Here is a 21,747-nt window from a genome sequence, read left to right on the forward strand (position 1 = left end):
AAGCCAGAGCCTACTGTGTCCTCAGTTGGTCTCCAATGTGAACCAAATCTGACGAACATATTCCACAGTCAAATTGACGACAACATTAGAGCAGATCTGACAATAGAACGGTGAAAATGTTGCATATTGACGGAAGTGTGCTAACAGAATTGCAACAAAGTATATTAATAAAGTATGTTTTCCATTTGCGACCTTCCGGCAAACATAATTTGTTGCCACATTTGCAATTGCAGAAAATGTTATAGGGCTATTTAAATTGTATCGAATGATTAATCCATTGTCATCATCCATTGCGGCTTTATTACCAGCTTGAATGTTCAGCTTCAACAATCGAGATCTGACTTGTCACGTGATAAAAGGCAAGCAGCGCAGACTGCTTTTCCGCGGGTTGTCACAGTACGTGCGTTTGACTGCTACATATATATGAACGCATAAACACGTGAGCATCACTATTGCTGGCTTTACATAGGCTAAATTTATACAGCAGTAGTCACGAGCTACTAATGCACGCATTCGCCACTTCTCTTTCCTTCTCTCCTCTTATTTCACCATACATTCCTGGAGTAACGTGAAGCAGCCGGTAAATAAATGCTCACGTGGCTATACGTATTTTGCGTCTACACGTGTCCACTTACACTGATTATTCACTGTGTACTGGAAACGTGCAAACATCTATCTACCTGTCTACTCATCGCAGATTCGATTCGCGATGTGCGAAACAACGTTCATCCCAAGATTGTCCGAGTGTGCAACAAAGTCCAAAGCGCACACACAATGGCATTAAAATTGAAGTATTAAAATTACTGGGGAGAGAATCCACCTCGCTCACTCGATTCAATTTCTCGGCGAGTGATAGAAAAGCTTCTTTATTCGCGTTCAACCTTCTCAGAAGATCTCATGAATCAATAATACATCTTAAGTGTGAAGTGAAGCCGAATAGCTCGTTGCTACCAGCGAACAATGTAAATTAGAAACGCGTTTATGCATCAAACAACACGGGAAGCTTGAAAATGCTTTTCTTGGCACTTCTCTTACTCCTCTGCATCGTAGAATATCTGCTCAGCTTTGAGAACATCGGTGCAGCGTGCATCTTCCTACTTTACATACGACGCACGCTCACGCGCTTGTACTTTGCCTTTCGTAGGGCGCGTTTGCCGGTGCGATAGCACCGAATAGAACGCGTATAGCGATGCGCTCGGTACATACCCCGCATGACGTGCGGGGTATGTATGTATGTACACGCACCGCGATCTCTCAGTCAGTCAGACTCTCTCACGACAGAGTCTCGACACGGGCAGGAGTCGCTGAGCGTTGCAGTAGTGGTTGCCGCGGCGCGAGAAGTGGACGCTGCGGCTGCGGCGACGCGCTTCCTTCCTCCTTTCTTTCTTTCTTCTCGTCGCTCAGCCTCTCCTCTCGTGCAGGAACGTCGGCCGATACATCCGTACGGCATCCCGATCCCGGTCGGCTTCTCGCTGATCCTGGGACCGACGCGGTGAAAGTACGCCCAGGAGTGCACGTCCGATGAACTCCACGTGGTATTGCGCCGCGTTATAGGGACTGTCCTCCCGCTGGAGCGTTTCTCGAGTGTACATCGCGATTAAGAGGACATGAGGTGGCTCGTGGACCTGTTTATGTGGACGCTATTAGTCCCGCTGCTCCTCCTTCTAGCGGATTCCTCGCAGACGGTCGGTGCAACGGTGAAATGCCCACATCAGTGCTTGTGCTTCCGCAACATAGTACGATGCATGTTTCACAGATTGAGCAAGGTGCCGCGAGTACCTGTCAATACTACTATCTTGTAAGTTTATTTTTTTATTTTTTTAATTATTATACGAGTAACTAATTAGCGCAGGGAGGGGGGAGGAAGAAAGTAAAGGAAAACAATGCTTTGATAAATATAAGAAAAATTAGAAGATTTTATAATATAATTATATAAGATAAAATATAATTATATTTTAACGAAAATATATTCAATAAAAGTAACATATGTTAATTCTCTAATTCTAAAAGGGAAGATCTTAAACAAAGTATTAACAAAGATCACAGCATATTCTTTGAGAGTACATAGAATTTTACAAAAGTACATTTTTAATTTCCATTAATCGAGTTGCAATCGAGTTAATCTCAGTATCAGTAATATTATGGAATAAAAACAATAAAAGGCCAAGAGAAAGTACGTTAAGGTTTATGTTCATTTATGGGAAGAATACTAATCAAGATGTATGATCATGCTAGTTAATCGGCACTGCGCTGACACAGCGCTTTCTCACGTGGGAGAGTGTATTCGCTCTTTTCGCAATGTTAAGCAAGAAAAATGCCACCTAGTCTTAATACTAAAAACATATTCTAAGAACTGACCGAAAATAGATTGACAAAATGAAAATCAACCAGTTACTTCGAATTATACAGCATGTAATTTACGATATCTAAATTGTTAGCTTGCTAAAATAGAACTTTGAAGAAAACAACAAAGAAGAATAGAGCACATCAGTGCGATATTATTATAATACATGCAAAGTTTCTCTCTCACACACTTATTTAATTCGACCTTCTAACATCACGACTATATGCGTTTGTATATATATGTATATATAAATAATGTATCTATATTTTATGAATAATGTATACCCTAATGCTTTTTCGGTTGAAGCATCAATCATTGGAATGTGACTCGGATACTATTTTGCTGGTACATCAACCCACGTATTATATTATAATAATCAGGTGATTCGATTACAAGCTCGATTAAATATTGCCGACATTAACATCTTATTAAATTTAGATGTTATATAAATATTACATAAATATATACATTATATGTAAATCGAAAAAGTTATAAATTACACCAATAAAAAAATTATACAAAATTTGTGTGACATAGTTTGAACAGCCGGCAGTCAGGTCCGTATGGTCGACCTACTTTTCATTCGAGCTGGAGAGTTATGTCAAGTCTAATTAAAAAATAATTAATTTGTGTAAATGTTTTTACCATTATCACACGTTACAAATATTTTATTGCGATATACATTGTCGGTTTGTTGCGGTTTTGTTAGGAGGAATATAATCTTTTTCTTTCTCCTTTCAACAAAGATCTATAAAGAATCATCAGTTTTATCAGCAAACATGACTTTTTTCATGAAGACCCATGCGATATCGAGCATCGAACCGACACCGTAAGAGATTGTCGTGCTTCGAGATATATATCCCGAAAAACATTTGATATTTGAGTTGAAGAAAGTGATAAAAATGTGATATCTCAACGCGTGTATGCCTAGCACTTTTATCATCCGCCTTCAATTTACTTCACACTGATATGTCATCGATGCCGCATATAACAAATTTCAATGCGCTCATTGGGAAAAAAATACCGGCGACAATCTTGCAGTTTTGTTAGGAGGAATATAATCTTTTTCTTTCTCCTTTCAACAAAGATCTATAAAGAATCATCAGTTTTATCAGCAAACATGACTTTTTTCATATGACGGTTTGTATATGACGGCTACGAGCTTTTTATCGTTTTGTTGTAATTCGTTGCGCAAATCTTCGACAAAGGCAGAACAGTGAGACAAACATCTCCGGATCAGTTTGCGATTCTGTGAATCAGAACGATAAATAATGCGAATAATCCTGGCCTAATATAGCTTCGAAGCAACATATCATACTACGTGACATCATATAATGACACACATCTCTTTCCCGATTTGTATAAAATAATTAAAAGATAGTAAAAAGAATTGTTCGCGCGCGCACGACAGAAAATCAAGCATGATCTATATACAATTAAATAATACAGATTACTGCAACGTTAAAGCACATCGTGACCTATTTTCTTCATATGATCTCTTCTACAGACATTCTAATACATATACATATATATATTACACCATGACTCATACATGTATACCATACGCACACTAATGACGAGATCCTAACATGAAATCATTTCTTTTTGCGCAGTCTCGCGTACAGATAATTTACGTTGTTCCATCCATTGCTTTCAGCAATGAGCAATCAGTTCTAGTGCAGATTGATGAGCTGCTATCAATTTGCTAACATACTCGAAACTGCGCTGAAATGAAGAAACCTTCAACAGAAAAGCCAAAGTATATATAAATCATGGAACAAAATTGACTAACTTCCCAAGAAAATTCTATCCTTAATTGGCTAGTTTAATCTTTAATTGTTTTATTTTTCTTTATATTCTAATCTCAATTTAATCATCAAGAAATTGTAGATGAACAAGTTCGACCTTCCTCCGATAGCTTCAATGCCGCGGAAGCGGTGCAGATAATGACCCGTGCGAAAAAGTTCATATACTCGCGGTCATTGTGAATTACATGCTTGCGCAAGAGATTAGAATATAAAGAAACAAGACATACGAAGCGTAATCCGAATGATGTCACTAGCTAATTAAAGATAGAATTTTTTGGGAAGCTAGTGAAGCCTCCACGGTGCTAGAAATCGGTCCGAGATCTCGATCCGAGAAATGTGTGGCCAATCGACTTGCAGCTTTTCCACAAAGCTACAAGTTGGCTACACGATTCTCGGATCGAGATCTCGGGCCGATTTCTAGCATTGTGGACACAGGCTTTAGTTTTGTTCCCTGATTTATACGTTGGCTTTTCTGTTCGCTTAATATATAACGATATTCATGATTCTTGTGCAGTGCGAATTTGCATCGCGTTATTTGCATCGAATTATACGTTTGAATGATCAAATTCCCTAACGTGGCCCTGCTCTTGCCGTTTATTTGCCTTCATTACGTGTGGTGCTTTAATAAGGACAATTATCAATTGATGAGGCTCCAAAATTACCATAAAATAACCGGTCACGTGCGCGCGTCGATCGATAATCGATGGATTACCCGTGATGGATGTTTATTTGAATATCATTGGTTATTCCACGAGACTGCGATACTCATCGATTGTCCCTTGTACTACACGACCTCGTAATCTTTGATTACATGTGCAAGAAGTTACAGCCGCCATATGCAAAGTAGATCAGAAATTATTTCCCGTTTAATTAAAGTCCTCCCATTTTATCAGCCTTGATTGCTTTTGAATCCGATTTAAATACATAAATAATTAAAAAATGCATAACGCGCCAGTAATTTTCAATGTCTAAATACATAGAACACTTAGATACATAAAAAGAAGAAATCTCTTCCGATGTTAAAAGTTTATAATAGTAATTTGCATTTCTTCATATCTTTACACTGTGTCTCTAGAATTACTTCTTCGTGCGTAAAATTTGCTTGTTGCAAAATTGTTGTTGTCATAATCGTAGGTATTCATGCCTCTATAATAATAGATGAAATCGAACGGCAGGAGACCGCACTTCGACGAAATGTGCAGTCCGTGATCGAGCTGAACAGCCGCAAAGAGACCGAACTTCCTTCTCAGAACTATTCTCATATGTTATGTCTTTCATGCGCCGCTTTTAATGCCACTAATTCCCTTGCGATCGCCGTCAATACGAGCTGTTGAATCGTTAAATAAATCGTCCAATATTCATACACAGCACATGCGTGTCCATTGATGAAAATCGGCTGAAGCGATGATTGGCGTTATAAATAATGCAATGCCAAAGTGTGATATGCGAGAAGCAAAAGAGAGAGGAATTTTTATGGAAAAAAGTCATGTAATTTTTATGTTCGAAAGTATCGAGGAATAAATTTATTATATATTTTTTTAAATTAATATTTGTATGAAAATAATGTAGATCTTTGATGCTTATGGTGCGTGTGTTTCTTTTTAATATGTATATGTATTTAGTACATGTGAATGTGTACATTTATATATATAATGTTTAAATAATATAATTCTTACGTATAATTATTTTCTTAAATTATCCAAATTATTGTAGTAGGAATAACTTAAGTTGATGCGTAGTTGTTTTGTTATTATTATATGTATAATATCCAGGTTTATAAAAAAGGGAAATATAAGACTAGCACATTGTTAATAATTTCTGTCAGTTAGTAGTCGAGCTTTTTGCTCTTGACATGTGTATTCATGTCGGCGATTCGTTGGCACGATAAGGTGGTTAAAATACCGTCAGATCAAGCACGAGAACTCGAGTCGGTAATTTAGAAAGGAAGTAATGTGCAACGGGTCGAATAAAATTGTTAATTAAAAGAGCCTTTGCGTCTAATAACTAGAAGAATATCTTCATTGCGATGCACTGACAGCCGTTGCAACAATTATGCAGTTACACAACACGCTTTATGTATTGTATTTCAGAATCACTAATTGCAATATAAATTAATGCAAAAGATATGATTTTCTTGATAAACAGAGTTATGTAAATTTATAAATTACAGTTTGCAACAAGCAGAGGAAAGACTGATATTTTTTAATTTATGTGTAATTTATTTACATGAAATTTTCAAAATGATTGCTATTTTATATCCGGGAACCTTCACAAATACATTATTCGCCTATTTCGTTGATCCCGGGTGGGCGGATAGTGGGCTTAGCTATTCTGGTATTCCCGTTTGTGTAAAATTCTCGTTTCAATATATTCATGTCCCACATTTAGCATCGAATGCACTCCACATACATTGTACGATCATTTCTCTCTCAACCGCAACATTGGGTATAATTTTCATAACACAAAGCAGTTGAAATGTAAAATTGAAATGCTGCGTTTATAACTTAGGAATGAATATTTTAGAGTAAGCATAAACATCATAGATTATCATTAAATCATTCATCTTTGTCTTGATTGCTTTGTTAGAGTATGCTGGAATTGATCGACTATTATTAACAAGAAACTTAACAAGTTAACAAGTTATATACTTTTTACAAATTCTAGAAATCCCTGATGAAGACATCAACATTTCTAGAATTTATGAATGAAGATATCCGATGAAGATATAAAAATATATTATTTCTTTTATTTTCTCGTACTGCTTTCCTCCTTGACATGGAAATTAGATTCATCATTACAGCATATTCATGAAGCTAATACATGTTCATATTATCACATTGGTATTAATGTAAGAATGTATATTTTATTAACAAAGTACGACTCTTCTATTTCTTGGCGGTGGACAGTCTCAATCCTTCCTATTTTGCACTTGCGTTAAGATTCCGAATCTTTTCAGGGACCTTCGATTTAACAACATCGTGGAAGTGCGTCCAGGAACGTTTCACGGGCTCGAGAATCTGCGTGTCCTGCTACTAAACGACAATCACATTCGGCACCTGCCTGCAGGCGCGTTTAATGGCGCGCCAAATTTGGAAATACTCTACTTGTACAAGAATCGCATAAACTACATCGCGCCGGGTGCGTTCGCGCGGTTGCCGCGGCTCGAGCAATTGTATCTACACCACAATCATTTGCGGGAGATTCAAGCGGGCACGTTCAACGATTTGCCGGCGCTGGAGCGGCTGTTTCTGCACAGCAACAAATTACACCGACTACCAGCTGATGCGTTCGTCAACGTCGGCCCGATGACGCGGCTGCGTCTTGACAGTAATGCGCTCATCTGCGACTGCAGCCTGCTCTGGCTCGTGGAACGTCTGCAAAACAAGTCCTTGGAGATAGCGGCGGTTTGCCAAGCTCCGCACAACATGAAGGGTCGCTCCTTAACGACGATGTTGCCTGACGACTTTCATTGCAGTTGAGTAAAAGCGCTTACTTTTACTTTGCGTTGCATTTTTGCGATACTGCCGATCGCCCGAAAACGATACTCAGAGTTGAGCTGATGTGCACATCTCTTCGTAGAAGGTTCTCAGCATTTCATGCTTCCATGTTTCTCCGTGTTCTCGCATCAAAGACGTACGATTACGTGTATGATCTCATTTGTATATCGATCTTCGTGTAACTCTTGGTGCATAGTATCAATAACAGATGTAATAAGATATCACATTTACGCTGCGATGCAGTCTAATATTAGAGGAAGAGTGAGAGAGAGAGATAGTGGCAAAGATAAACAGCAAAAATAACGAAGAAACGTGTAAAGTAAACGTGATTTCATTTTTCCTCACGTATTTAATTTCTCGTTTAAGCCTGACAAAAGATTCTTTTCGCAGCAAAACCGCGCATAATAGAGGAACCGGAGGACACCGTGGTGGAATTCGGTCGCTCGATGACGCTGAAGTGCCGAGTAACGGGCGACCCGGTGCCGAAAGTCAAGTGGATGAAGAATAAGAATTCACCGAGGATGACGGAGACGCGCGACGAGGAGATGTACGTAATTCCCGAAGACGGTAACAAATACATCATCCACGAGAACGGCACGTTGGTGGTCACCGAGATGACGAAGCAGGATATTGGGACGTACGAGTGCGTAGCCAGCAACGATATGGGCCTGGCCAAGTCTAGGAAAGCTAGAACGATCATCGAAGGGATCATCGTCGACGATTATCCTGTGCCGTTCATCGAGAAGCCACAGCCGCAAAACGTGACCGCTGGTACCGACGTGAGCTTCATCTGCCGAGTGGTGGACAATCCCGCGATCCATTGGCGGCGAGACGGCCGAACGGTTCCCCTGGGCGGCAGAATTTCACTCGAGCAGGACGGTAACGAGCTGCGTATCGCCGCGGTCAAGAAAACCGATGAGGGCCAATACTCGTGTAACTATCGTACTCGCCGCGTGCAAGGTGCCGCCTACGCAAGTCTGCACGTGAACGTTTTCACCGCGCCCCAGTTGGTCTTTGAACCGCAAGACATAGCGGCAGAATTGGACGCGACAATCGAGGTACCTTGCAGGGCCGAGGGTACTCCGCAGCCGGTGATCCAGTGGAAGAAAGACGGTAGCGCGATCGAGGGTACTAGGGTCAAGATTACGCGCGGCGGGAGCCTCCTCATTTTCGGTGTGACCGCGCAGGATGCTGGCAGGTAAAGTGTCGAGATAAGTGTTCGCCAATTATTATTAATCATCAATAACTTCTCTTTGACTAATTAAATTAATATTATGCAAAGATGAAAATTGCGCTTTCATACTTTTCTTAAAAATTTCTTCCAGTGTCTATGCTTTTTTTCTAGATACGAGTGTTCAGCTATCAATGACTATGGTCGCGCAACCGCCCACGCTCTAGTGCGCGTTCGACAGGCCGGTGCAACCGATACGCTTGTCTTGCGCGCCTTTCAAGAGGCTACCGAGGAGATTGATCGCGCCATAAACAAAACCCTGTCGTCCCTCTTTAGCACCGATTCGTCCAGACGCGTTAACCCGTATCGGCTGGGACGATTCCCGGATGCGATCGGTCGCGCGGCCGCCAGGCCCGCCGAACTCTTCGAGAGAACTCTCATCAATATTCGGCGCATGGTGAATGCCGGTGTCAAGGCAAACGTGACTGATGAGTTTCGTTATGAGGAGATATTGACGCACGAACAGGTAAAATTTCAAATATTATCAACTTCAGCAAATAAAATAAAATAATAATAAAATGTACAAATCATAAAAATCCGTAAAATAATAAACTCGTGGCTCTTTCTAGGTCAGAGAAATCGAGCGATTGTCTGGATGCACCGGTCACAGACATCGGCGAAACTGTAGCAATGTGTGCTTCCACAACAAGTACCGCACCGTAGACGGCAATTGCAATAATCTGCGTCATCCGACTTGGGGCTCGTCGCACACGGGGTTCCGTAGGATACTGCAACCCATTTACGAGAACGGCTTCTCGACGCCGGTCGGTTGGGAGAGAGGACGACGCTACTTCGGCTACCCGAAGCCTGCCGCACGCCTCGTGTCGACCACACTGATATCCACGCACGATATCACGCCGGACAGTCAAATCACCCACATGGTGATGCAGTGGGGCCAGTTCCTGGACCACGATCTGGACCACGCGTTGCCGTCGGTATCGAGCGAGTCTTGGGACGGGATCGACTGCAAGAAGTCTTGCGACAACGCCGCGCCCTGCTTCCCGATGGAAGTGCCACGGGGTGACCCGCGCATCGACAACCGACGGTGCATCGACTTCATCAGAACTAGCGCCGTTTGCGGCTCGGGCGCGACTAGCGTCCTGTGGGGTGGCCTGACTCCCCGGGAACAGCTGAACCAACTGACCAGCTACCTGGACGCGTCGCAAGTCTACGGTTACGACGACCAACTGGCGCGCGATCTGCGCGATCTCGCGACGGATCACGGGCTACTCCGAGAAGGTCCCGCGTTGCCTGGTCACAAGCCTTTGCTGCCTTACGCGTCCGGCCAATTCGTCGACTGTCGCAGGAACCCGCTGGAGAGTTCAATCAACTGCTTCGTGGCCGGTGACATCCGCGCGAACGAGCAGGTCGGCCTGCTGGCTATGCACACCATATGGCTGCGTGAACACAATCGCATAGCCCGCAGGCTACGCGAGATGAATCCTCACTGGAACGGCGAGAAGCTGTATCAGGAGTCGAGGCGCGTCGTCGGTGCGGAGATGCAGCACATTAGTTACCGGCACTGGCTGCCGCAAATATTCGGCAGGTCAATCGGAGAGCTTCTGCCGGCCTACCAAGGCTACGATGCTAACGTCGATGCTAGTATATCCAACGTCTTTGCCACCGCCGCCTTACGTTTCGGCCACTCGCTCATCCAGCCGCGCCTCGAACGTCTGAACGCCTCCTTCCAGCCGATTCCTCAAGGTGCTCTCAGCCTGCGAGACGCCTTCTTCGCGCCCTGGCGACTGGTGGACGAGGGTGGCGTCGACCCGCTGATCCGCGGAATGTACGCCACTGCGGCGAAGCTCAAGTTACCCGAGCAGAATCTCAACGTCGAGCTCACCGAGCAGTTGTTCCGCACCGCGCACGCAGTCGCGTTGGATCTGGCGGCAATGAACATCCAACGAGCGAGGGATCACGGGCTGCCCGGCTACCTGGAGTGGCGCGATTACTGCAACATGTCGCGCGTGGAGACGTTCGAGGACCTGGCCGGCGAGATCAGCAGCAGCCGAGTGCGGCAGAAGCTGCGCGAGCTCTACGGCCACCCGGGTAACATGGATGTTTGGGTCGGCGGCATCCTGGAGGACCAACTGCCGGGCGCGAAGGTCGGGCCACTGTTCAAGTGTCTTCTGCTGGAGCAGTTCCGGCGCACTCGGGACGGTGATCGGTTCTGGTACGAGAATCCCGCGGTCTTCCGTCCCGAGCAGCTCGCGCAGATCCAACAAGTGTCGCTCGCGCGGATCCTCTGCGACAACGGCGACAACATCACGCGCGTGCAACCTGACGTGTTCGTCTTACCCGAGGGTCGTAATAATTTCGTCGGCTGCGACGAGATCCCTTACGTGGACTTGAGTGCGTGGTCCGACTGCTGTGACAACTGCGAGGATTACAGCAACACGATCTCACGCGTGCGTAGGCAAGCGGAGAAATACTTGGCGCCTAAACGCGATTACGCGAGGGAGGTGGCGCACTTGAACCGGGACGAGAGGATCGAATACTTACAGGGAATGTTCGAAGAGAACGATCAAGGGATGAGAAAGCTGCGAGAACAGGCTGACGAATTGTCGCGTAGGGTGAAGCAATTGAGATTATTATTGGAGGATGTTAAAACGCGGCAGTAAAACAATGAAACGTGCTTCATGCTTATTGCCTCTTTTCTATTGCAGATATAGTTACGCCTGCTTTTGTTTAATATATCTACCTTCTGCGCATTTATTATTACATGTAAATAGAAATGCTCTCCCAGAATCAAGGGGATCCTGGAGTCGTCCGTTTTACCTTATTCTAGCTACAATTCTTTTTGGCTGAATCATAGAATTAAAACAGACGACTCCAGCATCCCCCGCTTAATGTTGCGATTACTTAACGCCACGATTCTTTAGCGGTGCAGCTATTACCAATGCGCATTTTTAATGTGTAATATTATGTGCCTACACGTGTCGCGAGAAAACTTGAAAACTCGTGTTTACAATGACGCAGCGCAGGGATACGTTAAGAAAATTACAATTTGTCTAATGTACATATATTTCTAGCTATGTACATATATCAACAGATTTGCATATACATCAACAAGTCACCTTTTTATCCGTCAGGCATGGCGATATACTTCGTGTGTTCTCCACGAGCAACGACGTCTTTACCGTCGTTCTTTGTAAGTTCCACTGCCAGAAATGCTAATTTCTTACCAGCACGTACAGTTTGAGCGTCGACTGTCACCGTCTCACCGGGAAACGCAGCTTTTATAAACCTGTGCCATTAATTGTTCTACCATATATTATAAGCATTTATATATACCTGCCTTTTTTTATTAATAAAGATAATTAAGTGACACAATTGTACAACGTTATCATGTTCAATCTTTAGTCTCCAAATGATGTATTAGGCTACACATGTACTTATCCGTGCACAAAACAGAGGAAATTTAAGTTATTAAAGTATCATGTAAGGAAACAAGCCACTAATGTATGAAACAATCTAAATTTGTATTGTATTTACATTAAAACGTAGCAAAATAAAGGAATCGGATAAAGACTCAAGAGTAAGATCCTTACGTCACGTTTAAGTTTACAGAAACTCCAGGATGACAATCTTTATGGGTCATTACAGCATAGGTAGACACACAGTCTATGATGGTACTAGTGAAACCACCGTGTAAAGTACCAGCCATATTTAAATGCTCTTCGGCTACAGTAAATTGTGCCTTACATTTCCCATCACCAGCTGACAGTATGTGCACCTATTTAAAAAATAGTATGTGAATATGCACAATATATAGATATATACTCAGCGCATAGATCTCCCTTGCATGATTTTCATGGAACTAAATAAAAAGAGCATGCATATGATCTCCCAGTAACAATAATGTATCTTTTTACTACAAAATGTGCTTAAATAGATCTCAAAATACGTTGAAAGACACAAAAGTGAGGGAGAAAGAAGAAGAGAGGTAACCTTAAAAATGTACTGTAATACTATAATGATGATTGAGCTTTAAAGTGATTTCAGTATTCAATTGTTGAACAGCTCGATCGTTTACACACACACACACACACACACATACATCATCATCATGCTCACGTGCACCAGAGTGTATACAGATATACAATTAAAGTGTTACACTCAAGAAACAATTAAGGTGTTTAACAAATGAAATATCTAATCAACGAGTGATTAGATAACGGTACATTATAAATATTTTTATACACTCACGCCTTTCATAGAACGTCCGAAACCTGGCGATGTTGCTATAGTTTTCAAGACAGACTTTGCAAACTCTAACCCGCGCGACATAGCTGATGCTTTCAGCGTTTCTCTCACACTGTCACGCTTCTATGAATGAATAGTTCAACTGCAGGCTTTTACCACACCATTTTCTCATTTCTCAATTTGGCACGTCATGCATGAAAGATGCACGTCTCGATTTAGATATCATGATAATGTGGATGCTAGTTACGTACAATTTCACTTAACATGTAAATTTCTGACCGCGATTCCAAGAAGACAAAATGTTCCATGCTTAAAATAAGTATCAATACGTTGCGAATCACTTCGAAAGGAGATAGAAGTTTAAATCTCAGTGATCACGAAATATTAAGAAATTAAAAATAAATAAAAAAAGAAACGAATGTAGCAGAATATCCACAATTTTTATGTTCTCCCTTAATTTTTCTATTTTTCTAGATTTTTTTCCATTGCTCAAACGTGCAAAAATGCGATGTAATGCAGTATAACCTAACCTGTATTATTTATTGGTTTTCAAAACGCCCACGTCTATGTTCGAAATCGGGGAATGAAACGCAGCAATGGTGCCTTCTAACGGTCATTTTCGGAAGTTTTTATAGATAATTTTGGAAGTTTTGCAAAATCTTTCTATCCTTCTTTTTATTTGAAAGAAGAAAAAGGATAGACAGTGTTTTGTAACATTCACAGTGCTAACTGGACCACAGCTTGTATCATGCAATAGTCATAAATAATTATAGATGCAAATTTCGATTTGTTGATATTCTTTATAAGTACAAAGTAGTTGAATACCTTTTTATTGATCAATATATAAAACACTTAATAATTATGCTTAAAAATATTTATTATAAACTACTTTCGGGAAATTATTATAATCAAATATCTTTATATTTTACTCAACGATACAAATACATATTGTACTTACAACACATTAGGAACACAAGCAAAAATAGCAGTGTACATGAAAATTAATAGAATAATAAGTTATTTAATTCTCTCTATTTAGAATGAGAAACAAAATATACATAACAATATATCGATCAAAGATTAACAGGATTACCTTTCCCGTCTAACAGATGATTCTCTGGGCTATCAAAATACTTAGGCCCGTCTCCTACCTTAGTGTATATTATGTACTTAAGTTGGCCCGGCGGTTGCTTTGCGAACTTTATCTTCTCCAGTAAATCCTGTACAAGGTAACAATATTTTCTTACTCTATACATTCATATTCCGAAGTACAGATGTGCATCTATATGGGAATCATACTGCATCTGGTATATATAACACGTACCTGAGAAGGTTCAACTCCTTCAACAGGTATTCCTTTCTTGTACTCAACCGCAACATTTTCAGGCGGAGGGAAGAAGTGATTTAGGATGCCCGCTATTGCCGGTACATCCTTCTCTAATAAATATAACACTGCGTTCGGTCCAGCGTCGTAGGAATAAGCAACCTATCGATTTTTTCAGGAAAGTAAATACCAGCTATTTTACACGCACACGTACATGTGCTACGATTCGTAGAAGAGTGAGAGCGAACAAGACAGAATGAATGGCACGAGTGCTGAAAATGATTACCTTTACATCATTAACTGCGTCATTGTAAGCATGTACAAGATTCACGATGCCGTGGGAAGTGTCGTTCATGTAGACACACGGAGGATACGTATCGAGACACACGGCATGCATCTGATTAGAGTCTCTCATGGTGAGCTCAGCGAAAGTTTTGAAATCTTTCTCCACGATGGCTTGCTGCATCTTGTTAGCTCTCTTTGGGACGCTGTGTGTTATCCTGTACTGCAGAAATTCAGAGGTCTGCAGGCTCCGTTTCATGCCTACCGCGCTCGCAACCTTTTTCTGCTGATCGTTCACCTGGGAAATTGTTTGTTTTGTCAACGATCCTGTTGTTCTTCATGTTCATGTGAACTGTACTCGTTTCTTACAACTAGCACCAGGATCCTCATCTCCGGCCAGTGAGAAGCGGGGACGATTTGCTTCGCCAAGCTGTCCGTTCCGTTTTTGTTTGAGCCCATGTGCCACCTCACGAAGCCACCCATAGTACTGCGACATGCTGATCCAGAGCCAGAGCGTGCTATAACACTGATGTCTCCCTAGGATGAGGATTATTTTGATAAAATAATATCATTTCACGTGAATATAAATGCTATAACGTTTCAATTAAATAGAAATAATGCGATTTCTTATACCTCTATCTTGTACAGTTTGGCTAGTGCTGCTGCGAGACACGCATATCCTGCCGCGCTTGAAGCCAGACCAGCAGCAGTTGGAAAATTATTTTTCGAACAAATATAAATCCTCCAGTCGTTCATGTCACCAGGTAATTGCGAACGTTTTCTAACTTAAAAGGAAAAATCCAAGACGGAGAAATTTAAATATTAATTATAATTATAAATTAATTATATTAATGAATTTTTATATTAACTTACTTTCTCTTAAACAATTTTGAAGCCTTGGGTTTTTTATATCTTCTTCTCTGAAAATATATATAAAAGATAAAATAACTATATAAAAAAATATATAAGTTTACAATTATAGACTGATAATAGAAATAATGCTTCGTTGATGTACCTCCCATTCAGCCAAATACGATCCTCCTTGAAGTCGCGACTGATCATGACAGTGGTTTTCGCATGTAGCTAAGAATAAAATAAAAACGCTATATTTTATCGAAAAATCTTTAATATTCATTTTAATCTTATTTACAATTGAAAATTCAAAATTTATTATTATTTACCTGATTAGTATCTAAAGTAGTACTAATGGAATCATTCGTTGGTAAAATTAATGACTCGTCTCTCTTTCCCCCTGAAAACATCATATAAATGTAGGAACATCAGCTTTTATTTAGAAAAATCTGAGGCTAAAAAGCTGCAGTGCGTAAGCGACAATTTCACATTATCATCGTTTCTTTTTATGTGATAGGTATTCAAATTCAAATACTTCCATGCGTCACGAGAGTTGCGCGATAAATTGGACATACAAAAAGGTACGCGTGCCACGTAGTATACAGTAGTGCATAAATTATTTTTTTGTATATTGCACTTTACATTAATTTAAACAGCTTACGCAACTTTCAAAAAAATATCAGAAATGCCAGAAATTACGAATAGTTGATAAATAATATATTAATATATATTAATCGCGAGCATATTTTTCCGAGTCTTAAAAATTTATTATTAACAGCAAAACCACGCGTGTGATGTTATCGATAACATTTATATTATTATACTACACATACACGTCGATAAGAATTTCATAAATACTATAATAAAAATATAACATAATAAAACAAGAAAATAAAAATCTCATTTTATAAAAGAAAAATTGTTGAACATTAAAAGTTAAATTTGTAGATCCATTAATTACTGAATTGCACGTACAATATTTAATGACTGCAATATTCACGGGTGCAATGCAGGTAACGGTACTCATAGTTGAAATTCGTGCTCCTCCGCGCGTATCTCCACACTCCGTCTAGTTACTATCGCAACTGCGGTATCTAGATCGCCTGCGTGAATTTATATATTGAAGCGGGACCGGGAGAGGGAGAAGCTACGTGTCAACGAGCGGTATGTATGTACATACACACGCATATATTCAAGGCTCTCAATCGTCAATCTTCTCTTTCGATTTGCTAGATGGCGGCCCGCCATTGGCGGGAGAGCTTTCCTGATTACAAAAAGTATAATTATTGTGCAATTTATTTTGTTATATGACTGTACTTTTAGATAAATAAATAAAAATAAGTTTCGTTTCAACACCACCAGGCGTCTCCGTACCTCCTATCGAATTGTTCAAAATTCGTTTCTTTATATATAATAATTTGCTATATTTTTATCAAACAAGTTCTGCAAAAATGTATTTTAACATAATTTAAATCAATCTAAATCAAGTTTATTTATATCAATAATAATATTATTATTTATATATATATATATATTTAGGCTTTTATTTTTTAATCAGGTCATAAATAGAAAAGACGCACAACCTTGAACACACAGTAAGCATTTCTCTCGAGCGGACGAGAAAAATCTGAGTAGAAGAGCATACATATCAATTATATACATATCAGCAATAAATATCTGCGTTGCTCAACGCAACGCAACTACAATGCGCGTACGGTGAAACGAGTTGATCTTCGCGGACTATGCTGGATTCGATGGCAATCCCATGGACCACGCGTCCAGCAGCTTTTTGTCCTGAGGTCCAGCACCCAGGCTGAGCATGAGTCCGGCGAGATCGTTACGGTGGCCTCGTCCACGCATCGCATGAACGACTTTCGCAATGCTGCAATGAATACCGGCATTAGAACGCGTACGGAAGCTATCTCCGATATCAAAAATTGATACGACAGAAGTGGTACTGTTTCAGTAGAACGTCTAACGAACTCCTTACTTGGCCCATTCCTCCTGGAGAGTGGCGAGGTGCGCCTTGAGCACCGAGTTTCCCAGTTTCTCGTTGTCGAGCGACTTTTCGATTTTCGTCAACAACGTCGGCAGTTTCGCTGGCAACACGCCAGCCCACTTCACTATGTGCGACTTGGTGTTCTCGATCTGGTGCTCGTCGAGTATTATGTCTAATCTGCATACGCTTGCGCACGGTAAGGGAACCGCGACTAGGGTGTCCACACCTGAGAAGTTCGATGGACGATTGTTGGGCGATCGTTTCTCGTAGGAATCAAGGGGAGTCCTGGAGTCGTCTGGAGTAAATCAGATGACTCCAGGATCCAGTTACTTTTTAAAATCACGCGGTACCGATAAAGTTACACGTGTCGGGGTCCATGTATTCCGACGTCTGTGCCATGACTCTTCGACACGCTCTTGGTACGAGACTGCTCAGTCCGTAGAGAGATTCCAATCTCTGTACCCTCGGGCCTCTCACCAGGACTTGAACTCCAGTCAGGCAGGAGTAGAGTAACTGCCTAAACGAATCCTTTCCCAGCACCCGTTTCAGGCCTCGTAGAATTACAGCGATAGATTTGCCCGCAATCTCGGAAAACTCGGGCGAAAGCTCGGCCTCGCCCGAATTCAGATTTAAGTTTACCGGCATTTTCGCGTTCGCCAACGTGTCCTCGGTTTCTAGAAATTATTGTCGACGTTTAGTGATCAACATTCAAGGGAAGGTGTGTATTTGAAAAGTAATTATGTTATCGTAGAAAAATGCTTGTAACTGCTAACCAATTTGATGCTCGAAGTTGTAATTAAGTTCATCGCTCAGCAAACTCATTGGGAAAATTTCTATGAAGTGCCTCGCGCCAGCGCTGAGGATCCATACTAACCACATGTGAATTCTGAGACAGATATATTATTTATAAGTAATTATACAATATAATTATATGATATTTATAAATATATAACAAAGAAATGTTATGTGCCATTGCAATTTGTGCAAACAATCAATTGTAATATTTACCTTACAAAAACGTGCTTTTCATTGGTTATATCAATAAGTGTTCTAGACTGTTTAATCGAAGTGTTATGACCCGGCCCACTATTTGCAGTTGTTAGTCTCATTGCTCTCTGCGGACATTCCGCTTCTTCTGCATTGTACCTCTTCTCCGCAAAATCTTGCAGCTCTTTAATCACTTCCTTTAAATTGTCAATTAAAAATGGCCACATGTTCAACAGAAATTGCTTATCTCTCATGAAGACAATGAAACTGCACCATCTCCTAAATCCCCTTGCCTGTCAAAAGACGAAAAAATACCATTCTATAACTATGCTGATGAAGAAAGAAGTGAACGTGGCGTATGTGTGTGACACAATCTTGTGACAAAATCTTCAGACTCTAGCAGCTTAAGTAGTGGTATGATTTGAAAAATTTGTTGTAATAACTACCAAACATGCTTTTTCGTTGCATAATTCACCTGGGCATCTTTTAACGTAAAAGTATGACTTAAAACATGCCCCCTGTACTCATCTCCAAAGTAGCAGACGCCTTCCTTGCCAGGATGCACCTCGCAGCTCAGGCTCCTGGCAAACAGGAAAACTGACAATAATAAAATAAACATAATAAAGCTTGTAAGTATAAAATTTAAAAATCACATTTAAAAACTATAAATAATGATAATTAAAAACCATAATTAATTAAATTTAATTTTAATCAATTTAAATCAATTTGAAATCCACCGTTGTACCTAACGCACGCATGCTTCAACAGATTTCCGATATCCTGCATCAAGGATTGTTGGGCGGATAAAAAGGATGTCCTCGTTTCATGCTCGTTACTCAAGTATTTAACGTTTCCGATACTTTGGCAACCTTCGCACTCATCCTGCCCGTCTTCTGAGAGGTAGCCTTGTCTCAGCACCTCCTTAGGTCCGTAAAACTTCAATTTTTCCACATTCTGCGTATCGTAGTTGCGATACGTCTGTGTGGTGAATATCACTTTGGGCCCATGCATCTCACAGAATGTACACAGAGCAATTGCAGCATTCATTGCTTTCTCAAAGGCACGGGGTTTTCGATAGATCCTTCTCTCGATTTATCTTGGACAACTCACTGTGATGACTTTTCACATAATTGTTTACACAAATAACCTAAAAATATTTATATATATCTCAATAAATATATACTCTTTTTTGTCACATAATAAGATGACAAATAGTTCGGTATTTATAGTAATAATACTATTTTCGCATTTTGAAAAATATAGCAATAAATAATATTGTACAAACAATATCACGTAATGATTATTTGTGCTCGTCAAATATGTATTTACGGGCTATTCGGAGTCAACATAAGGAACATGAACGTAGTTGAACATTACAATTACGATTTACATTTTGCGAAATTTAAAATACCAAAACAATTTGCGACATAACCTATATCAGAACGTTTTACAAGATATAATCACCGTCGGCGTTTTACCTGCTTGCTTCTAGAATATTCAATGAGACTTCATGACGAAGTTAATTTTTTTCATCCTTTTCACGTGATAAAACAAAAATGAAGTCGAGGCGGAGACACGTGACATTATGATAGCTAATCTCGACATTGGCTTACTCATGCATATATATCTACGTATATCCATATATATATATATATACTTACATATGCAACGAACTAAGTTTATCCAATTGCATATCGGGTTGTCAATCAACAGGTGCTTGCCACTCCATCGAGGTGACGCAGGATTCATAATCAATTTTTCTTGATGGAAGATATTAAAGAAATGAAAAAAACATTTTATTTCTTACACATCAAATTTACAACCGTATTTTAATTTGACAGCTTCATAAGCAGCTCTCATCCATACGCCTACAGCATGTGCTTCAGGATCTGGATATTTATACATCTGTAACATTGTGTATGCGTGCAAATTACAATTTCACTATTACACATACAGCTAAATAATTTTGTCTACACAAAGTGCCTTAGAATTAAATAATATCTATCTAAACTCTCGTAGAATGCTCATAGAGTACCTTGTGATTCGTGGAGCCAACAGAATGAGGCGCTGGCACATGCACAGTTTGCAAAGCAAACGTTTCAGTAGCACTAACAACTTCCCCAAATGCGTCAACTGGATTTAAACCTAGATCTAGTGCGTCCCTTAATTTGTGCTCCACACGTATCAAAGCATCCAGCATGGTTCCAATTGATATTTCACTGCTCTTGGATAGCGTCTTGTTCACACATGTTAGAACAGTCAACCACGTGCTGGCAGTTAATTGCTCGTCACTTGAAAACCTAAGAAAGCTCTAACACATTCCTCAAAATTGTTTTGTAACGATAAAGAAAAGTTACAAGTGTTCGACACACTTACTTTAGCAGCAGAATCAAAAAATAATGAGTACACTCTGCCCTGAGCAGAATCACCCACTTCTTCTTCAATAATTTGACTTATGTCGGTGAACGCTGCAGAAGGTCCTGCTGCCAAAATTCTGCCCTTCTAGAATTTAAATAAAAATATTTACAAATGTGGTCGTTTTTTAAAACTAAATTCAAGGTACAAACCTTAATTGCTAGTATTATGGCGTTAGCAGCGTGTGCGAGTACAGCTCCGCAATTTCCATCACCGCGTTCTTTTTCCATTGTGTCCAACTGCCCTGCACATGCAATCACAGCTTTGCATGCAAACACCAAGGTTGTGAGAAAGATTGAGCCATCTTGAGGCTGCATTACCGGTCCTTTCCGTTCCATATCAGATGTATCATGCTTGTACACTATCTACAAATGATAAATAATATATAATAGTAGGTAATAATAGGTAAACAATAAATAATAACAGAAGCTACAAGATATATTACTTGTGATTAACAATCAAGAATTAAATACATTTAACTCAATTCAGTTACTTGGAAATGTTCTTCTATCTCATGAGTCACTTGATCATTATCCATTACGAATTGTGATAAATCTTGTGCAAAATTGCCTCCTATTTTCATGTGAAGCTTAATCGAGAATTTGTATAAAATATATACGTATTTATGATGAATGCGCCCATACATACACCACACACACAGATATATAAGTGTCAAACTTGGCTGCGTTCGGAAACATCACCCGAGTGCTCCAGTGTATCATTTTATCCTTGTTGTTCAGCGAATGAACAACAAGGATAAAATGATACACTGAAGCACTCGGGTGATGTTTCTGAACGCAGC

At 40.3% G+C, this 21,747-nt stretch overlaps 4 protein-coding genes and 1 long non-coding RNA gene across 10 annotated transcripts; 2 read left to right on the top strand and 3 right to left on the bottom strand.

Annotated features, from left to right (window-relative positions):
• The first annotated feature begins 163 nt into the window (after window positions 1-163).
• Window positions 164-11,761, top strand: LOC105275172 (peroxidasin). The gene is made up of 5 exons (XM_011331836.3): window positions 164-1,798; window positions 7,109-7,626; window positions 8,040-8,847; window positions 8,995-9,346; window positions 9,450-11,761. Exons 1-5 carry the CDS (start codon window positions 1,608-1,610, stop codon window positions 11,499-11,501), a joined length of 3,921 nt encoding a protein of 1,306 aa, XP_011330138.1. The 5' UTR covers window positions 164-1,607; the 3' UTR covers window positions 11,502-11,761.
• Window positions 11,762-11,886: 125 nt separating this feature from the next.
• Window positions 11,887-13,610, bottom strand: LOC105275171 (acyl-coenzyme A thioesterase 13). The gene is made up of 3 exons (XM_011331835.1): window positions 13,090-13,610; window positions 12,432-12,616; window positions 11,887-12,127 (listed from the first exon to the last, which is right to left on the bottom strand). Exons 1-3 carry the CDS (start codon window positions 13,168-13,170, stop codon window positions 11,962-11,964), a joined length of 432 nt encoding a protein of 143 aa, XP_011330137.1. The 5' UTR covers window positions 13,171-13,610; the 3' UTR covers window positions 11,887-11,961.
• Window positions 13,611-13,870: 260 nt separating this feature from the next.
• On the bottom strand, window positions 13,871-16,814 carry LOC105275178 (diphosphomevalonate decarboxylase). 2 transcript variants are annotated; one of them, XM_026969477.1, is made up of 9 exons: window positions 16,520-16,814; window positions 15,874-15,944; window positions 15,708-15,775; window positions 15,566-15,612; window positions 15,326-15,477; window positions 15,062-15,229; window positions 14,697-14,990; window positions 14,411-14,572; window positions 13,871-14,306 (listed from the first exon to the last, which is right to left on the bottom strand). In XM_026969477.1, the coding sequence occupies exons 1-9, from the start codon at window positions 16,569-16,571 to the stop codon at window positions 14,160-14,162; spliced, it is 1,161 nt and encodes a 386-aa protein (XP_026825278.1). In that variant the 5' UTR covers window positions 16,572-16,814; the 3' UTR covers window positions 13,871-14,159. The 2 variants fall into 2 exon arrangements, with proteins under 2 accessions (XP_026825278.1, XP_026825279.1); XM_026969478.1 differs by lacking the exon at window positions 16,520-16,814 and having other exon boundaries at window positions 15,708-15,795; window positions 15,874-15,935.
• Window positions 15,158-15,813, top strand: LOC105275176. Of its 2 annotated transcripts, none has more exons than XR_893198.2 (3): window positions 15,158-15,269; window positions 15,341-15,456; window positions 15,662-15,813. It is a non-coding gene; the product is annotated as an uncharacterized LOC105275176 (long non-coding RNA). The 2 variants fall into 2 exon arrangements; XR_893197.2 differs by having other exon boundaries at window positions 15,675-15,813.
• A 248-nt stretch (window positions 16,815-17,062) lies between the features above and the next one.
• On the bottom strand, window positions 17,063-21,701 carry LOC105275173 (folliculin). 4 transcript variants are annotated; one of them, XM_026969480.1, is made up of 12 exons: window positions 21,439-21,701; window positions 21,098-21,310; window positions 20,907-21,032; window positions 20,566-20,841; window positions 20,354-20,435; window positions 19,276-19,423; window positions 19,006-19,111; window positions 18,552-18,823; window positions 18,317-18,429; window positions 17,894-18,217; window positions 17,535-17,769; window positions 17,065-17,426 (listed from the first exon to the last, which is right to left on the bottom strand). In XM_026969480.1, the coding sequence occupies exons 1-12, from the start codon at window positions 21,589-21,591 to the stop codon at window positions 17,285-17,287; spliced, it is 2,190 nt and encodes a 729-aa protein (XP_026825281.1). In that variant the 5' UTR covers window positions 21,592-21,701; the 3' UTR covers window positions 17,065-17,284. The 4 variants fall into 4 exon arrangements, with proteins under 4 accessions (XP_011330140.1, XP_011330139.1, XP_011330141.1 ...); XM_011331838.3 differs by lacking the exons at window positions 20,354-20,435; window positions 20,566-20,841; window positions 20,907-21,032; window positions 21,098-21,310; window positions 21,439-21,701 and adding an exon at window positions 20,192-20,333 and having other exon boundaries at window positions 17,063-17,426; window positions 19,276-19,677; XM_011331837.3 differs by lacking the exons at window positions 20,354-20,435; window positions 20,566-20,841; window positions 20,907-21,032; window positions 21,098-21,310; window positions 21,439-21,701 and adding an exon at window positions 20,009-20,172 and having other exon boundaries at window positions 17,063-17,426; window positions 19,276-19,677.
• Between the last annotated feature and the right edge of the window lie 46 nt (window positions 21,702-21,747).

This window comes from Ooceraea biroi, chromosome 5 (genome assembly GCF_003672135.1).
Source record: "Ooceraea biroi isolate clonal line C1 chromosome 5, Obir_v5.4, whole genome shotgun sequence".
Classification (NCBI taxonomy): domain Eukaryota; kingdom Metazoa; phylum Arthropoda; class Insecta; order Hymenoptera; family Formicidae; genus Ooceraea; species Ooceraea biroi.

What these genes read in the sequence shown, in the direction of transcription:
- LOC105275173 (XM_026969480.1), bottom strand. Translation starts at nt 21,591, where the DNA reads ATGTATGGGCGCATTCATCATAAATACGTATATATTTTATACAAATTC. An exon ending in GAAAAGCACGTTTTTGTAAG is followed by an intron (nt 18,430 to 18,551) that starts GTAAATATTACA and finishes TATCTGTCTCAG; the next exon opens with AATTCACATGTGGTTAGTAT. An exon ending in CTCCAGGAGGAATGGGCCAA is followed by an intron (nt 17,427 to 17,534) that starts GTAAGGAGTTCG and finishes TATTCATTGCAG; the next exon opens with CATTGCGAAAGTCGTTCATG.
- LOC105275178 (XM_026969477.1), bottom strand. Translation starts at nt 16,571, where the DNA reads ATGAGTACCGTTACCTGCATTGCACCCGTGAATATTGCAGTCATTAAA. An exon ending in TCAAAATTGTTTAAGAGAAA is followed by an intron (nt 15,478 to 15,565) that starts GTAAGTTAATAT and finishes TTTCCTTTTAAG; the next exon opens with TTAGAAAACGTTCGCAATTA. An exon ending in AAGGAGTTGAACCTTCTCAG is followed by an intron (nt 14,307 to 14,410) that starts GTACGTGTTATA and finishes TACCTTGTACAG; the next exon opens with GATTTACTGGAGAAGATAAA.
- LOC105275171 (XM_011331835.1), bottom strand. Translation starts at nt 13,170, where the DNA reads ATGTCGCGCGGGTTAGAGTTTGCAAAGTCTGTCTTGAAAACTATAGCA. An exon ending in TCGGACGTTCTATGAAAGGC is followed by an intron (nt 12,617 to 13,089) that starts GTGAGTGTATAA and finishes TTTTTTAAATAG; the next exon opens with GTGCACATACTGTCAGCTGG. An exon ending in TCTGTAAACTTAAACGTGAC is followed by an intron (nt 12,128 to 12,431) that starts GTAAGGATCTTA and finishes TTAATGGCACAG; the next exon opens with GTTTATAAAAGCTGCGTTTC.
- LOC105275172 (XM_011331836.3), top strand. Translation starts at nt 1,608, where the DNA reads ATGAGGTGGCTCGTGGACCTGTTTATGTGGACGCTATTAGTCCCGCTG. An exon ending in GCCTGACGACTTTCATTGCA is followed by an intron (nt 7,627 to 8,039) that starts GTTGAGTAAAAG and finishes TTCTTTTCGCAG; the next exon opens with CAAAACCGCGCATAATAGAG. An exon ending in AGATATTGACGCACGAACAG is followed by an intron (nt 9,347 to 9,449) that starts GTAAAATTTCAA and finishes GGCTCTTTCTAG; the next exon opens with GTCAGAGAAATCGAGCGATT.